The following is a 19139-nucleotide window of genomic DNA, read 5'->3' as shown; positions in this document are numbered from 1 at the left end:
GGAAGTTCAACCTGAATGCAAGTTAGGGTCAATTCTAAATCCATGATTAGTGAGTGTGATGTATATATGACGACAATATAAGATTAGCCAAAATATGATAATTTGTGTATAAATTTTTTGTGGAATGCAGTGCAAGCAGTTTCCTTTCGGTCTCCAAGGGTCGGCTCAAGGTATTGAGGGGCTTAAAGTGACTACTTTAAGTGAATTCTATTATTATACATTAATTATTAATAATATTTATTTAGCTTTTGGTTTTTTCTTTTTTCCATTTAAAATTTAATTTTTTAGAAAAAAAATTACAAATTAAAATGAATTCATCGCATTACTCAATGACTATACAACTAAAATAAACACTATTTATTGAATGAAGTAACCAAATACTAAAAAATTATGATTGAAAATTTTAATAAAATTATATATTTGATATCTCTAAATAAAATTTGAGTATAAATTTATTTACTAGTGTAAGATTGATGAGTTCTTTTAATATTTATGTGTGAGAGATTAAATAATTGACCCATCCAATGAAAATATTTTTCTTTAACTGGTTTTTCTTTGATAAAAAAAAAAACTACTTTTATTTATTGATGAATATTTAGGGCTTAATTAATACTTCTATTAGTACAAGAATATTTCTATTGATAAAAATTAAGAGCCTTTTTTCATTGGGGGCTTTATGCGGTTGCTTATTTGGCTCACCCATTGAGCCGACTCTGGCCACTGGGGACACCACAAATAAAGATAAGATGCCCACCAACTTTGACATAACAAGCAGGTAAGCAGCTTCCTCGCTTTAATCATTATTCCCGAAACTAATGTCCCTTTTTTGTAAAGCTACTGCTACGAGTAGTGAAATGATTAAAGGATGGATCCAATTCATCAACCAACAAAATTTCCTATGATTGGTTCTAGTGGAAAAATAAGAAATTGCCATCAATTCCCTCTGATTCCCTGGTCTGGACCATGTAGTAGGTATTGTATTTTTCACAACCCTTGCTGCACTAAGTCACTAACCCAAAAGTTAACCTTGGTGGACCTGAATGTTCACACATAAGATAACAGGTTCTCCTACCATGTAGAAAGCCAGGATTAGTGACTAGGTACAATGACAATTAAGAGTGGCAAGACAGTGCTTGGGCAACACTAAGCACGTTATCACTATTTACATGGTTGAGTGGTAGGAAAGTTTAATATCATTTTCCCAAATATCTAGAGTGATTTGTTACTTCAATTGTTAACCAAAGCTTTTATTTTTTTTACTTTTGATAGTTGTGGGAAGAGGATTTAAACCCTAGACATCTCCGTTTGAATAATTAGTTTAAGGATACACTATTTCATATTCAACTAATGAGTCAAGTTGTGATTTGTACATAACAAAAAAGTTTCTTTGATGGACTCATGTGAATGTGACGTTACTCCCACCATAAGTTTAAAACTCCGTTAGATTTAAAATTGAGTGTGAAATTGGTTGTGTTCATAGGATTGTTGCTGCTAAAACTACCAAAAAAAAAAAAAAAAAAAAAAAAAAAATTGTCAATTAAGCTATGCCCTAAACAGCCAAAACTATTTTCAACCAAAACTTTTACTTTATCCATCATTATGGCTCTCTCATTTGATTATAGCCTTAAAGAGCACGTTCCACCTCAGGAAGCAGCAAAAACAAATACTAAAAATTAAAGTGGGACTAATCTATGCAAAATACACATTTTTCACTTTATTCACTCGCACACTTTGAGTAACCAACCACAGCCACTACATATACATGACGACCATCAAGGAATTACTCATATTGGAGGGAGGGGTCTGTCTGAGTCCTTCCTTTGGCTGCAAAAATGGTTTCAACTTCTCCTACTAAGGTGAGAGAGCATGACCACCCTTGTTACATATTCATACTGACTATTTTCTTCACTATATTAATTGTAGATTCCTTAGCTCACTGTTTGTAAATTTTGAACTCTAGCAGGAAGTTGCTAATTCAGACGGCAAATGGATAGAGGAGGACACCTCACGCCGTGCCAAATGGTGGTACTCAACTTTTCACAGTGTCACAGCTATGATAGGTGCAGGAGTACTCAGCCTGCCTTATGCCATGGCCTACTTAGGATGGTACATATTGGACTCAACTAAACTCAACTTATATATATTCTCTTACTTTAATCTGCACACGCCAAAACTACTATAATAACTGTCTTTTTTTTTTTTTTTTTTTTTTTTTTTAATTATTATAAATAATAACTCATATCCTTGTTCAGGGGTCCAGGGACACTGGTTTTGGCAATATCATGGTGCATGACCTTGAACACAATGTGGCAGATGATACAACTCCATGAATGTGTTCCAGGTACTCGTTTTGATCGATACGTTGACCTTGGTCGACATGCCTTTGGGCCAAAACTCGGACCTTGGATTGTGCTTCCCCAGCAACTTATTGTCCAGGTTGGGTGTGACATAGTGTATATGGTCACTGGGGGAAAGTGCCTCAAGAAATTTATGGAGATAGCCTGCACCAATTGCACACAGCTCAAACAATCTTACTGGATTTTAATCTTTGGAGGCATCCATTTCTTCTTGTCTCAGCTACCCAACTTTAATTCTGTTGCTGGTGTTTCGCTAGCAGCAGCAGTCATGTCACTAAGGTACCAACTAATGCATGCTTGTTCAGCTTAAATTTTGGGTACATGGTAGACTTAGAACACCTTCTGGGAAATTAAGTAATTTTTAACTTTGATTTCTAAGCCAAAAGAAAAGAATGGAAAGAAAGTATTATGTTAGGTTGGGAAATGATGGAAGGCCTAAGTTGGGTGGTACTGGGACTGACTTATCTACTGTCTCAACTCAGATTAAAGTTGGTTTGACATAGAATTAAACAAATTAAGGGCTTAGAACTGCATCAATTGAAGCAAAAACAACCCAAGTTCGGTAGATAAAGGTTGTGTTGCTTATATTTGAGTTGGTTAAGCAACACTAATTGTTTTAGTTGTTCTATACTTGCCAGAAAGTGAAAAATTTTCATTAAATAAATTAGTTGGTCAAAGCTTCGCAATCCTTAAAGAATAAATTGGTAATTTTAGTGGCACAACGTCCAGCCCTGGTTCAAGCATCTAAATCTTGATATATCCGGCAAACTAAGACATTATTAAGCCACCTGATTATAACTCCTCTCAGCATAAATGAACTCAAATGCCATGCCTCCCCTGAACTATGAAGTATATATGAGAGGGAGTTGCCCCCCTCCCTCTATTTGTTCTTGGCCATTGAATGATATATGACATTGAAATTCAACCATCCTTACTCAGATACCAGACAAGGAAACTACTGTTTGGGTCATAATTTTTCCCCTTAACATGGACATTCTATAACTATAATATTCATGTCTATAGGTACTCGTTTATATATACAAAAGAGAGGTTATAATTAAAGGCATCCACGTGCTTGATGAACTTTTGGTGAACCATGCACAACAAATCATGAATCACTTTGAGAAAAATAGGCAGCTCAAGTGGCAAAAAGATGCATCCGAGAACACTAGAGGTTCATAAACTAGAGCAATTTTCCAATTTTTATCCAACTTACTTGAGAACCATCATTCCTATGAATTTCTGGCTATTTTTTAAAGCAGCTTACCCTAGAAACAACCGTGTGGAATATTGAAAGATAGTGGATTTAAATACATCTTTCTAAATTGCAGTTATTCAACTATAGCCTGGGTGGGTTGCTTGGCTAGAGGTCAGATAGATAATGTGAGCTATGCTTACAAAAAAACTAGCTCAGCTGATTACATGTTTCGTGTCTTCAATGCATTGGGACAAATCTCTTTTGCATTTGCTGGGCATGCTGTGGCCCTTGAAATTCAGGCCACAATTCCATCAACTCCTGAGAGGCCTTCAAAGGAACCCATGTGGAAAGGTGCACTTGGAGCCTATTTTATCAATGCGATATGCTACTTCCCGGTGGCCCTTATTGGGTACTGGGCATTTGGGCAAGATGTTGATGACAATGTGCTAATGAATCTCAAGAAACCTGCGTGGCTCATTGCCTCTGCTAACCTAATGGTGGTCATCCATGTCATAGGCAGCTACCAGGTACAAATTTGTAGTTCTCAGCTTATATGGTATTCATGCATGGTACACATGTACACGTCTGCTTATATTTGTCTCTCCATTTAAAATTGATTCAGTCATAGTTTACATTAGATTTTACAAATCTAAAAGTGTATACAATGTCACTTTATTTAAAATTTTAAATGTCGTTTTAGTCCGTACAATTTAAATCCAAGAAATAAAATTTAAACTATGAAATTGATCTCTCCATTTGACTTGAAATGGAGGTGATTATGTTCCCTTATATATTTATACACACAAACTACATGAGGATTGCAGCAACATGTAATGAAGAAAGATGTGTAGGTCTATGCCATGCCTATATTTGCCTTGCTGGAGAGGATGATGGTGAAAAAGATGAATTTCCCACCAGGAATTGCACTCAGACTCATCGCTAGATCTTCTTATGTAGGTGAGGTTCTTCTTGAAATTTCAAAGGACCAGAGACTGAGAGACAGAGATAGGCAGAGAGAGATAAATTTCGTCACAATCTTTTAATTAAAACCACTAAGAAGTTCCTGAAATATTGCAGCATTTACATTATTCGTTGGAGTCACCTTCCCTTTCTTTGGGGATCTTCTTGGTTTCTTTGGCGGATTTGGATTTGCTCCCACTTCATATTTTGTAAGCTTCTCTTCTGTTGTTTCATTCCCACCAACCCACCCCCCCCCAAATGACACACTACAACTGAAAGAGTAAATTAATATTGAGCACTGTTGCAGCTCCCCAGTATTATGTGGCTAGTGATCAAGAAGCCAAAAAGATTTAGTGCCAAATGGATCATCAACTGGGTAAATCATATTGTGCAAACAGTATCCCTTTTCTTCTTTTGGTGATTATCCACTGATGCAAGTCGTTTGTGTTGCAGAGTAGCATATTCGTTGGAGTTTTTATTATGTTGGCATCCACAATTGGCGGCTTCCGGAATATTATCGCTGATGCATCCACATATAGCTTCTACACATAAATTATGGTGATTTTATGTCATTGGATGGAAAATGTAATTGAGTTGGCTAAACTCATTTTTCTGATGACCTTTTCTCTATATATAATGGAGTGGAAAATGTAATGAGCTGAAAAATATATATATATATATATAAATATATATTTATATTTCAATAGAGGGGATCCATTCTGCATAATAACATTTTTTTTGCATATGAAATTGGCCTTAAAAAAATTCCTTTAAAGAAAAGAAATGGAGAACCAAGAAGCCTAAAACTGGCTTTTTTTTCTCTTCAGAAGTCGTGGATGTGCTTATTGTCATGGAAAGTTGGAAACCAATGCAGCGAAATTTGTATAATCAATACTGATCAATAATTTATGTCAACTTGAAGTACTACACATTTACTAAAAAATAAAATAAAACAGAAGTGTGCTCTATTTTTTAAGGAAAAACACATAAGAAAATTTTAAAATGGATCATAAAAGAGTTCAGTTGTTTTAAATGTTATATATAGCTAAATTTCCACGGAATATCCAGCTTTATTTATTAAGAAATTGTGGGGTCTGGTCTGGTCAATGAGAAAAAGACTACCGGTGAGTTTTCTTTATCAGACTTGCAAAAGCAGAGAAAAGAAAAGAAAAAGGCTTATTAAAAAGGCTAGCTTTTGTTTGGTTACGGAATAACATGTGATAAGAACATTGACAATATGACGCTCTAGTTTTGTTTTTGTTTTTTAGCATCTTACTGCTACTAGTTAATTGAGCCTTTTTCCCATTCTACTACCACTAAAATTTGTGGTTATCCATTAATTAATTTAAAATTTCTTCATTTAAATGTTCTTCGTTTTTGCTAAAAGTATTGCAGCTTAATTGGCATTTCTTATATTCCAAAGGCCAACCTAAAATAATTTGAGACCTAAGGTAGAAATTTTAAAGAGACATTTTTATATTTAAATATCACTTTAATAATATTTAGTTTATTTTTTATATTATAATATTTTTATTTCAAATCTATTATTACTTCTTACCTTTTAATATGACTAATTAACCTAGAATGAAATAGTGATACTTCAAATTTTACTACATAGGTTTTATAAACTAGTGTGTCACAAATAAGAAAAATTTATTCAAGTGTCATGACATGTCATTTATTATATTGTTTAACTGGCACCAATCATATTCTTGTCACATCAATTTGTATATATAGATATATATATATATATATATATATTTTTTGTAAAATGTGTAGTAGCTTTAACATTTTTCATTCACTTAATGGTAATTGGGTTGAATTTCTATTAATTCTTTTTGTGTGTGTGTGTGTGTGTGTGTAGAGAAAATGGTAAAATTACTACAAATTTTACTACAAAAAACTTACAAACTATGTGGTAGAGACTAGAGAGGTGACACTTCAACGAACGAATAAATGAGTATTTAATCACTTCTTGTGATTAGTTACATATAAACTTATAAAACTAATGTAGTAAAACTTGTAGTGTTACTAACATAACTCTAACATTTTTGGGCCTTCTTAAGAGCGGGGAAAAAAAATCTATAGCCTAACTCACTTATATATTTTTTAAATAATAATTGTAAGGGCACGTTTTGCTCCCCAAAGCCCAAGTAAAATGGACAAAGGCCCAAAGAGCCCAAAAAGCCCAAAACAATGAATTTGTAAAGAGTGGGCTAGAAACTAAACTCCAATGAGTTGAACAACAATCATGGTAGGCTAAGTGTTGCTGGAAAGTATAAATAAACAGTTTTGTGCAAGGAAAATCCTCCTCGGCAAAGTCTGAGGAAGGTTGTTTTCATATATTTCTCTTGGACTTAAATGAAATTACAGTTCTTAAGTGTACAGTCCTTTTTCTATAGATTCTTTGATCATCCCCTTTGTAATGGGGTTTTTCTTCTTCATGTTCCCATTCTTCACTCCATCTCAACCCTCCACGTGTAGATCAGGTTACTGAATTTGAAACTTGTCCCATCAGCACCTTCCTAAAGTTTTTGTGGGTAGCTGTAAGGCTGAATGGTACTGTTCAGGTATCACCTCCACATTAATGTGGCTAAGGAGTTAGCTGCAGAGCATTCAATGTAGTGGTAGCAGCTTTCTTTCCAAATATTTCCCAGCTCTCTTTTGTCTTATCCCTATCTGATGCTTATCCTTGCTAGCATGATTGCTTGTTGCCTTGTTCTTGACAAAGGGTTGGACCATGGACCTCTTCTCTGCTTAGCAGAAGAGATGTTTCTCCTCAGACTACACTTCCTATCCCTTATGACCAGACTTCTTCCATGGACCACTAACTTGTATGCCTCCGTTAGTATCTACCTGTCCTCGAACGATTTAATGTCCTCGGACACGGCCCACGGCCCACGGTCCAATACCCATTTCTGGGTCCTTTATCCCTACAATGATAAATAAATAAAACCTTATTGCCCCCATATTTTGGGGCCTTTCTATATTAGGGGGCTCTAGGTCATGGCCTAAGGCCGGCCTTAGGTGTTTCTAATAAAGATATCTATGGTTCAAATCTCCCACCCCCATTATAATTATTGAATAATCCAAAAAAAAAAAAAAATCATTTGATACTCTTAAATGAATAAATCTACCTTTGTTGATTTGTTCTATCCATATAAATGAATATAATTTTTATCCGCTATAAATTTGAATTTTAAATATAAAATTGAGTAATTAAAAGAATTTTAATAGTTATATTTGTAACTTCTTCATTAAACCTTAAAGTTCTTAACTCTTCCATCCAGGGGCGGAGCCACGCCCCCCAAAATGTTAATTTTCTCTACAGCATATTAGCAAAAAGATATAGGTCCCCTCAAAAAACTATAACCCCCCCCCCCCCCCCCCTCCCCTCCAATTTGTTTAGAAGACTTTGTTGATGCCCACTTTTGACAAATGGCCCAATAGCAGAAGAAGTCCAACAATATGAAGAAAGTGAGAAGAGAAAATAGTAAAGCAAGCCAAGCAGGCTAGAAAGGCAGAAATAATGGCCAGCAGGCCCACAAGAATAATAAGAGGTAAAGAGGAAGTAAATGGGCCGAGGAAGCCCAATGAATGAAGTAGTAAACCCATGTGAACAATAAGAGGTAATGAGAAAGTAAATGGGCCGGGAAAGCTCAGGAAATGAATTAGTAAATTCATTAGGTTGGCTTAAAGGCCAATAAGCCTGAAAAGTAATAAGAGATAAAGATGTGATAATTGGGTCGAGGAAGACCAAATGATTTAGCAAAAAGCCCATGGGAGTAAAAGAGGTATAGAGGAAGTAAATGGGTCGAGGAAGTCCGAAGAATGAAATGGGTTGGTACAGTAGGAATGTTGGCCAATAAAGTCCAAAAGAGGTAAAGATGTGGAAAGTGGACTGGCATGGTAGGAGCATCAGCTCGTACGCCCATGGATAACAAGAAATAAAAGAGAGGTAATGATATAGTAGGAACAATGAAGTGGCATGGTAGGATCCCTAGCTAAGAGGCCCATGGACATAGAAAAGAAGAGGATATGGGCTAGGAAGGTGGGGGCCTTCACCCAAGCAATACCTAATCCAGGAAATGAGTGAAAGTCAGGGAACATGAGCCCAAAAGCCCATGTATCCTTCACGCCGCAAGAGTTAAACACCCACCAAAACGTATAGCAGAATCAGACAAACATAGAGGCAGCAAGAATGGTGTGAAGGCCAGAAAGGAATAGATTCAGACAGAAGTGAAGCATACACAAAGGGCCCAAGCACCACCTACTTGTACCCAGCCAATACATGGGAGGTGGGACACGGGTCAAGGGTATCAGAGAGTGTGGTTTGGCGGTGGAGAGAAAGAGGGGGTCTATTTTGGGGTTCCTACTCAAACTTCTTTGGGAGAAATGTCCAGTTGGGATGGCATCTCACCTAAAAGAAGTAAGAATGAGTTGGGACCACTTGATGCATGCCATAGAGGTAGGTGAGGGAGAGGCTTAATCCTTGATAGACCAAGAATGTATTGACCCCTTTGGTAAATAATTTAATTAATTAGCCAAGTGAATTAATTAGATTCAATTACATGCAATAAGCATGGTAGCACAAACAAATCACCAAATAACTAAATGCAGTGGAAATTAACTTTGACATGAGTGATTTGTTTACAAATGGAGAAAACCATCGAGGCAAAACCCTACCGGGTGAATTTAAGGTCAATGCTCCCGAGAATCCACTATTATCAAAACAAGCAGTTACAAGTAAAGGAATCCCAATACTTTATACCAACCTATAGTTGAACCCTTACCCCAATACACAATTGGACTTGTAATGCAGTGACAATCTCTCCTTTCAATGCACAGCTCCAAATACGTGACTAACCAATCGATGCATGGATCCTAGTATGTGACTAACACACCAACTTGAGAAAGATGTTGGTTGCAAAATTCTTCAGTTCATCCACACGATGAAGATCAAGAAGCGTCTTGGTCACAAAACCCTACGACATACAAACGCAACAGCTTCTTCAAGAGAAAGATGAACTAGGGTAAATTGTTTCTGGTCACAACATGCATGTAACAACAAGTGCAACAACCTTTTCATCTAGTGAGACGGCCCTTAAAATAATCCTTATATATGTCTAGGGTTGTGAGAAAAGAAAACCTGAACACATAGCTTGGATATGCGTGAAAAAAAGATCTGGAAATTTGAATTTCGTAATTCTTGATAGATAGGGTACTTGTCGAGTAGCTATTGAGCATCGGGCTAAGATTGCCTTTTAAACCTCGATAGATACAATCTGTCGAGATATCTGTCGAGCTTTAAAATACAACACTTCTTCACTTGTTTCTTGAATAGATTTGCATGGCTCTAACTCTTGACTTGAACAACATGTTTCTTGAAGACTTAAACCATCCTAGATCTACCTAGTTCAAGAGAAAGATGAACTAGGGTAAATTGTCTCTGGTCACAACATGCATGTAACAACAAGTGCAACAACCTTTTCATCTAGTGAGACGGCCCTTAAAATAATCCTTATATATGTCTAGGGTTGTGAGAAAAGAAAACCTGAACACATAGCTTGGATATGCGTGAAAAACAGATCTGGAAATTTGAATTTCGTAATTCTTGATAGATAGGGTATTTGTCGAGTAGCTATTGAGCATCGGGCTAAGATTGCCTTTTAAACCTCGATAGATACAATCTGTCGAGATATCTGTCGAGCTTTAAAATACAACACTTCTTCACTTGTTTCTTGAATAGATTTGCATGGCTCTAACTCTTGACTTGAACAACATGTTTCTTGAAGACTTAAACCATCCTAGATCTACCTAATTACAAGTAAAGTGCATTTTGTAAAAGGATTAGTCAATTCTAAATGACATATGTTCATAACGTGTTCCATATATGTCCTAACAATCTCCCTCTTTTTCAATCCGTGACAAAACCACAACAATCAAATGAAATATGAGAGAAGTCATAAATCACTCAACTCATAATCAATTGTTGAATACAATAAAATCTAATCCTAACACAAACTCTTGAAAAAATTTACAAGAACAGAGTTCATGGCATGATAGATTTTGACAACCTGTATTTCTGAAACACTTAAAACAAAACTCATCAAGGCATCTTAGTGTGAAACAGAAATAAAGGATTGCATACAATATAATATGAAACATATGTATAAAGAGAGAAGAGAAACAACACATGTAGAGATAGGTGAAAATGTGATAACAACATCATCAAATATATATAAAAATATATATATATATATATATATATATATCAATAATGAATACAATGTTTACTATCACTAAGTGGTCATAAGACTAATGTACAAGAAAAATGTATCTAAAAGAGAAAGAAAAGGAAAGATTCAAAAAGTCCTCACTACATCCCTCATAAACAAAAATCACTCCCCCTAAAAAAAATGTCCTATGCTAACTCTCCCCCTAAATATATGACTACTCTTATACCCAAAACTACTTCCCCTTTTTGTCACAAATGACAAAGGGTAAGTCATTGAGAAGCAGTCATCTCCTCATCACCGGAAGAGCTAGCATCCTTATCCTCATTAGCATCATCGTCACCATCATCGCCCTCGTCCTCTGAAGCCTGTGGAGATGGAGATGGAGATTCCGTGAAGCCACCCATGACAGTCTGCCGTCGTGCGATACGACCAACACGGGTGTTCACTTGACACAACTCATCACTGAGAGTGTCAAGGCGAGCATCCATGTGCTCAAGCTGTGCCATGATGGCCTTGAGAGTCACACCACCTGCGAAGGAAGAAGGTGCAAAGGTGGATGTAGTGGAATGGGCTGAAGGAGTCGTCATCTCGGTTTGTGGCAGTTTCGGTTGAAGCTGGGCCTCATTTCGTCTAACGGACACCGCACTAATGGCACCTATAATGGAGAAATGAGGAGACTTAAGATAAGGAACAGAGGAGTGGCGAATGATCCTCGTGATAGCAGAAGGGAAGATAAGCTTATCATGGGTCGTCGTGTCTCTATAGACATCGATGAGAGAGAGAATGAAGTGAGAAGCGAAGTCTATGGTAAGATCCTCAATAAGGGCAAGCAAAAAGCGAGCACGAGGCTCAGTAATAGAGCTATAGTGAGACAAAGGATGAAGAACGAATGTCATCACCATGTTAAGGAACCTCGGACCTTTTTGCAAAACCCGAGCAAGGGGTGTTTTGATGGTCACCCCAAGATGAAGGTGTCTCACAAAAGAGATAAGAGAGTTCATCTTTGGACACAGTCCGCAAACAAGGACAATCGGGGTTATCAAGATGTGATACCCTCGAGACATGTAGCACATTGGAGATAAGCTTTGGAGTGACTACTATATGGATACCTCGAATAGAAGTGATGAAACAAGGTATAGAATAATCAAATTCATGCATATTGGAGTAAAACTCCTATATGATCACGAAGGGACAACTCACCGGGATCTCACAAAGAGACTCCTAACCCCAACTGTGAATGACAGTGGAAAGAGTGGTATTGGAGAAGTCCGATAAGAAAACGTGGCGTTTCGAATGAATGCCACGTTTGGAGAAGTTCTCCGAAAAGTCCTGACGGGCTTTATCATCACGGAACTTGACATGGAGTGGAGTAGAGTTAGAAGAAGATGCCCCGGAATGAAGAGGGGGACGGAGCAGATTTGGGCTTAAGTGCCATGCGCAGACTGTTCAAAAGAGAGGGAGAGAGAGAGAAACAAATAAAAAAGCTCCAATCAACAGTTATACCAAAAAGAGAGAAAAGAATGGTACATATGCATGAAAAATTCATGATTATGTGACGTGCAACAAAAATATCATCATGGGCTCAGCCTAATCCAAACCTACTAGCACCCAAGGTTTCTACATAGAAAACACACATCTATAATGCATGAAACATTGTGAAAATGCAAATGTGATGCAATGCATGAACATATAACATCATTTAAGCAAAACCCATCCCAAAAATTTCACAAATAACTCATCAATTTCCAAAAACCCCAAAAAGTTTTCAAAACTCAAAAACCTAGGTCTAAATGTATGAAATGCATGAAGAGAGGGAGAAAACAAGATCATACCAGTGAAAGAAGGATCACTCTAGGCCGAAAATCAAACGGGTTTGAGGTTTAGAGAGAGAGAAAAGTGTTTGGGAGGAGAAAGGTTGCAAGTCTGTTGAGAGAGATTAAAGAAAATGAGATCTGAAATTGCGTTGGATCTATTTATAGAAAATGCGTCTCAATGGATCGAGAGTTATCGAGAATCTGTCGAGCACTAATTCTCGACAGATGAATCTGTTGAGTTGCTGTCGACGGCAAAATATCTCGATGGATCGAGAAGGTATTGAGAATCTATTGGCTAGACATAAACTTCCTCGATGGATCGAGAATCTATCGAGAAACTATTGAGACAAATTCCATAAAACTTCGATGGATTGAAGATGCGATAAAATCTGTCAAGAAAAGCAATCCAAGGGTCTTGATAGATGGCTATCTGGGTCTCGATAGATGGCTATTTGTCGAGAAGCTGTCGAGCTTGATAAAATCAGTTTTTCAAAGAAGAGAAAAATACAGAAATGAAGGCAATCAAGCAAGCTACTCAACCAAAGATCCAAACAACATTTTAAGCTCTCAAAAACATCTATCAACAAGAAAAATGTAAAGCATTTAGATCCAAAACACACACACACAACAAGTCTAACCAATTTTATATTTCAAAAATAAGTCAAGACAGTTTAGTATGCATACATTAATACATGTATTCTTTGTGATGGCCAAATCACATTGTACTTACACATGTATCAAAAGTAGCAAAGAATTTGCGTGTTGTGTGTGAAAAACATCGCAAGATTGCATAAGTGTCTACATGTTATGACGATTTGAGATATGAGAAAATCAATTTAACTCACACACAATCATAACTGTTTGATGGGGACTATCACCTTTGAAGTACATCTTATAACTCCCACATCTCCTAGAAACACGCTTGCAACCATATTTATAGCACTTTGATTCTTTTTGCTTTTGATTTTTCTTTGCATATATATTTTTTTTCTTCTTTTGAGCATATCATGCATGAGCATATAAGAGAGAGAAGAAATACCCAATTATGTTAAGCTTTAGATATTGCAATTTTGCTATGCCGAAGCATACAGATGTCATATCATGATTGGCGAGCTTTAGTGGTGAGATGATTATTTATACCTTTCTCTTAGGATTTTTTAGTCATTCCCATCAAAAAGAGTGACATGAGTGTTAAGTACAAGAGATTACTTAATCTTACTCATCACAAACATGATCCACAAAACTCACTTGCTTAGTTGTGCATAGAGATAGTCATCTAAGCTACAAAAGATACAAAGTTTAGAAAATTTTGTTTCAATGGCCATCAAAGGTATACAAGTACCAATGTACACAAAACACACATTGTTTTTGTATTTTTCTGATTTTTCAACTTTTTAAAAATTTTTATGAAAAACAAAATAAAGTAAAACTGAAAACAAACAAACAAAAACATGTTAAACAAAGCATAACATAACACTAGACTAACTCAAAACAAGCAAGCAAAACACACAAGTAATGCACAAACAAAAAGAGAGGGAGAAAAAGTGACTAAATCACTTTGAGCCTTTTTCCTTCCACACATTGGAAGAACCTTTCTGTTTGGCATACCCTTGATCTGGCGATGAGGGGGAAGAATTGAAACCATTCAGGTTCAAAAGGAACATGAGGGCCTTAAGAAGATCTCCAAGAGGAGCAAAAGAGGATGGAAATCGATTCTGGTTTCCAGATGAGATCATATTGTTGCTTTGTTGAGTGGCTAACCACTTGTAGCAATTAGGTCAAGTATGTCCAGAAGCTCCACAGTGATGACAGGGATGCTGCTTCTTTTGTTTAGACTTTTGGTTATTACCCTTCTTGTCCTAGGGTTTTTAGTATCTTTCTTTTCAAGCTTAGGGGGTGTTCCTAAGATAAATTTACCATTGTCTATGTTCTCACTAGCTAAAACAGTTTTCACATCATTATTCTCAGATTCAACATTATTAGCAGGTGAAACAAACACAGTAGTACTAGAAGAAACAATATTAGGAGAAGAGAAGTCATACCCTAAACCAGTTAGATCAGAAACAGATTTATGAAAGCTGAATATCTCATCAAGTTTTGCACTGGAAGTTCTTTCCAATTGAGCTTTGATTTGGAAAAACTCCACTTCAAGCTTCATGGTCTTCTTAGCTAAGAAATTATTTTCAAATGGAAAACTCTAATGGTCCGATTAGCTTTATCAACCTTTGTGGAGAGCTTTTCTTGGTCAAGTTCCACATCACTCAGCTTCTTGATGGCTAGTCTATACAATTTCTCATGCTTTTTAGAGACCTTGTACAACTTTGCATAGGCAGTATGGATGTCATCCTGTTCATCCATTTTCTTAAACTTAGACTCCACCAAGTCCTCTTCTTCATCTACTGCTTCAACAATCCCCTCAATAGGATTTACTGTGGCAGTGAAGGCATTCAGGATTCCCTCATCATCATTATCTGAATCATCCTCAGGCTCAGTGTCACTCAAGGTAACAGCAAGGGCCTTGCTTTTCCCAATAGTCTTGAGATAAGTTGGACATTCTTGTTTCATGTGTCCAAAACCTTGACATCCAAAGCATTTTGGTCCGGAGGAAATAGTGTACTGATCGCCATCCTTAGCATCCTTCTTCCCTTTATCTTCGCTCTTGAATTATGAAGAACTAGATTGCTTTCGGTACTTGTTAAATCCTTTTGTATTGGCATTCTTCATGAACTTTTTAAATTGCCTAGTGATGTAGGATTTCATTTTAGAATCTTCATCATCGGAAGACTCATCGGTGTCACTGCTTTTGGCCTTCAATGCCATGCTCTTACTCTTGCTTGATTTCCTAATTCCAGTCAAACCCAATTCATAGGCCTGCAAGTTGCCAACCAGCTCTGTCAAAGGAATTTGATCAATGTCCTTTGATTCTTCAAAGGTGGTGATCTTGGCATGGAATCTCTCAGGTAGAGATCTGAGCACCTTTCTAACAATCTTGGGTTCGGGAATGGTTTCCCCAAGATTAAAGGCAGAGTTTACTATGTCCTTGAGCTTGGCATAGAACTCGTCAAACAACTCATCTTCCTCCATCTTAATCTCTTCAAAGGTCATGGTAAGCCTTTGAAATTATGAATCATTGATAGCCTTAGTTCCTTCATAGGTTGTCTGGAGGATGGTCCATGCTTCCTTCGCAGTTTCGGTGGAGGATATCTTCTTGAACTACTCATTCATGACCGCACTAAATAAAACATTCAATGCTCTACTATTGAAGTTAGCTGCTTTGATCTTTGCATCATCCCAATCAGCCGACGCTTCTTTTGGTTTAGTCCAACTAATCTCCACAGCTTGCCACATGTTTTCATCTAATGACTGCAAGAAAGCTCTCATGCATACTTTCCAGTATGCATAGTTAGTGTCATCAAATAAAGGAGGGATAATTAAAGATTGTCCTTTATCCATGACAAATAAGGGTCAATGGATCACACAGCAAAGATTAACTCTAATCAGAGTGTGCCCGCTTTGATACCACTTGATAGGCCAAGAATGTATTGACCCCTTTGGTAAATAATTTAATTAATTAGCCAAGTGAATTAATTAGATTCAATTACATGCAATAAGCATGGTAGCACAAACAAATCACCAAATAAATTAATGTAGCGGAAATTAAATTGGACATGGGTGATTTGTTTACGAAGGGGAAAACCACTGAGGCAAAACCCCATCGGGTGAATTTAAGGTCACCACTCCTGAGAATCTACTATTATCAAAACAAGTGGTTTCAAGTAAAGGAATCCCAGTACCTTATACCAACCTACAGTTGAACCCTTACCCCAATACACAAGGTTTTGAAACCTAGACCGGACCATACGGTCTGACCGAGAAAACCTCAAACCGCTCATTTTTGTGGTTCTTTTGGCCTCAAGAACCACTCTATGGGAAAAAAGCAGGGACCCGTGCGAACTGCAGTCGGACCTCACGGTTCTGAGAACTGTGATCAAACCGCTTCTCACGGTTCCCTACTTCCCTTTGAATCTGAACCTTAAAAAAAAATTTAAAAAAAAAAAACAAAAAAACAAAAGAAAAAGAAACACAACTATTGGGAGTACATCATGTCTTCAGAAACTCTGCCACTGCCATCTCCAAAGAAACACTGCATGTCTTTATGTTTCTTCTTCTTCTTTCTTCAGAGTACATCACACAGCTCCCTCTCTTTAGAAACTCTTCTCTTGGGCGAATCAAACTTTAAATTCCGGCTTTGTTCTTCGCCGGTAATGTGTGTGTGACAGGGTGAGAGTATGAGAGAGAGAGAATGAGAAAGAGAGAGCTAGAGATGAAGAAAGAAAAATAAAAGCAGAGAGGACACGCTGTGGACACTAGACAGTGGAGGAAGAGTTCTAGAAAAATAAAAACAAGATGAGAGGAGTGGGTCAGTGGGGATGGGGATACGTGTGTGGAGGAGAAAAAACAAGAGAAAAAAAAAAAGAAAAGAAAAGGAAAAGAAACGTATGGATGCAAAGAAAGTAAAAGAATAAAAAGAATAAAAAATCACAATTAAATGTTACTATAATATTTTCACAATATTTCACAATAAATTTTAAGTAACAGATTGTTATTAGTTAATATTGGTGAGTAAAAAAATAATTTCAATGGTGGGTTCAAATTAGAAATAGTAACAATTTTTTACATAAATTTTGTTGTGAAAGTATTGCTAAAAATATTGTAGATTTCTTCGTTGCTTCTAGAGACTTCTTCTTTGCTGCTGCGTGCTTTAGTGTCAACTACTAACATATAATGCTTGCTTGCTGTCAAGCACCTCCTTCTTGGGTTTTGTTATTTATTTAACTTTAACAATTTTTAAATGCATGGACATCTTCAGATCTAGCTTTTGAATTTTTTTTTTTTTTAATTCATAATAAATGGTGAATAGTGACTATTCAAATGGACTTGGGAAAAAAAATGATCCGCAGTCAAATGGGCTTGGCCATGAGCAAATAAACTAATTTTTCTCTTAACTATTTTATTGGGTTTCATAAAATAAAAATTATTGGGTACCAAAGTGTGCTTTGTCATGACTTAAAAATAATTTAGAAACTCAATAGCTATTTATGTTTTTTTTTAGAATTTAATAATTTTTATTTGTATTATGAAAGTTATGTTATAAAAAATACTATCTATATTTGTTTTGGACTATTTTAGTTAATTTTTCTATTTTTTTATTAATTTAATGTTTTTATATATATTTAAAATAATTATTAAATTAATTATGACGTCATCACGGTTTGACCTAAAAAACCTTGAACCTCTCTCTTTTACTGTTCAATAAACGGTTCGGGTCTGAAAACCTTGCCAATACACAATTGGACTTGTAATGTAGTGACAATCTCTCATTTCAATGCACAACTCCAAGTATGTGACTAACCAATCGATGCACGGATCCCAATATGTGACTAACACACCAACTTGAGAAAAATGTTGGCTGCAAACTTCTTAAGTTCATCCACACGATAAAGATCAAGAAGCTCCTTGGTCACAAAATCCTACAGCGTACAAACGCAACAGCTTCTTCAAGAGAAAGATGAACTAGGGCAGATTGTCTCTAGTCATAACATGCGTGTAACAACAAATGCAACAACCTTTTCATCCAGTGAGACGACCCTTAAAATAATCCTTATATATGTCTAGGGTTATGAGAAAAGAAAACCTAAACACATAGCTTGGATATGCGTGATAAAAAATTTTGGAAATCTGAATTTCGTAATTCTCAATAGATAGGGTATCTGTCAAGCAGCTATCGAGCATCGGGCTAAAATTGCCTTTTAAACCTCGATAGATACAATCTGTCGAGATATCTATCGAGCTTTAAAATACAGCATTTCTTCACTTGTTTCTTGAACAGATTTGCATGGCTTTAACTCTTGACTTGAACAATATGTTTCTTGAAGACTTAAACCATCCTAAATCTATCCAATTACAAGTAAAATGCGTTTTGTCTAAGGATTAGCCAATTCTAAATGACATATGTTCATAACATGTTCCACATATGTCCTAACAATCCTTATCCAGATAAGAGTAGTGAGAATAGAGGAAGGTAAAAAAAAGAAGACAAGCCATTTTGTTTGGGAATGAGGAGTGGTGCAACCAACACATTTAGTGCAATGGTAGTGGCTGGGCAATCGACAGGCCAGTGGGCAGTCTTGGAAGGACACCCATAAGGAGCCAAAAGTGGTTGAGGGGTAAAATGGTAAATCCTATCACGGCAGATAGTATAAAGGGTGGTAGTTGTGAACATTAGAGGATCATCAGAAGAGGAGGTTTCATCATCACGAAAAAAAATAGAGGTAGAACAAGGAAAATAACAGAGAATAGAAAAGAAAACATTACAAACCAAAGAAAAGCATGAGTCATAAGAATAGAGGCATGCATCAATAGGCTACCCATTTCTCTCCCTCTTGACAGACCAACTCTCTGAGAAATCAAGAGTTAAAGTTTAAGTCATCTAGGTCCTTTTTCCAAAGTGTGTAATCTCTATGGCAGAAGCCTTCTTTGAGATTACTCGCATTGGGGAGCAGTTCCCTTT

General features: G+C 36.5%; 1 protein-coding gene across 3 annotated transcripts; it reads left to right on the top strand.

Moving 5' to 3' along the window:
• The first annotated feature begins 1713 nt into the window (after positions 1-1713).
• Positions 1714-5245, top strand: LOC126690408 (lysine histidine transporter-like 6). Of its 3 annotated transcripts, none has more exons than XM_050385532.1 (8): positions 1714-1856; positions 1961-2106; positions 2253-2636; positions 3689-4082; positions 4407-4512; positions 4633-4724; positions 4823-4891; positions 4969-5245. In XM_050385532.1, the coding sequence occupies exons 1-8, from the start codon at positions 1833-1835 to the stop codon at positions 5065-5067; spliced, it is 1314 nt and encodes a 437-aa protein (XP_050241489.1). In that variant the 5' UTR covers positions 1714-1832; the 3' UTR covers positions 5068-5245. The 3 variants fall into 3 exon arrangements, with proteins under 3 accessions (XP_050241489.1, XP_050241509.1, XP_050241499.1); XM_050385542.1 differs by having other exon boundaries at positions 1742-1856; positions 1964-2106; XM_050385552.1 differs by lacking the exon at positions 4823-4891.
• Positions 5246-19139: the final 13894 nt, after the last annotated feature.

This window comes from Quercus robur, chromosome 1, assembly GCF_932294415.1.
Source record: "Quercus robur chromosome 1, dhQueRobu3.1, whole genome shotgun sequence".
Taxonomy (NCBI): domain Eukaryota; kingdom Viridiplantae; phylum Streptophyta; class Magnoliopsida; order Fagales; family Fagaceae; genus Quercus; species Quercus robur.
Note: the sequence above shows the minus strand (reverse complement) of the source record. Positions and strands in the feature narration are given on the sequence as shown.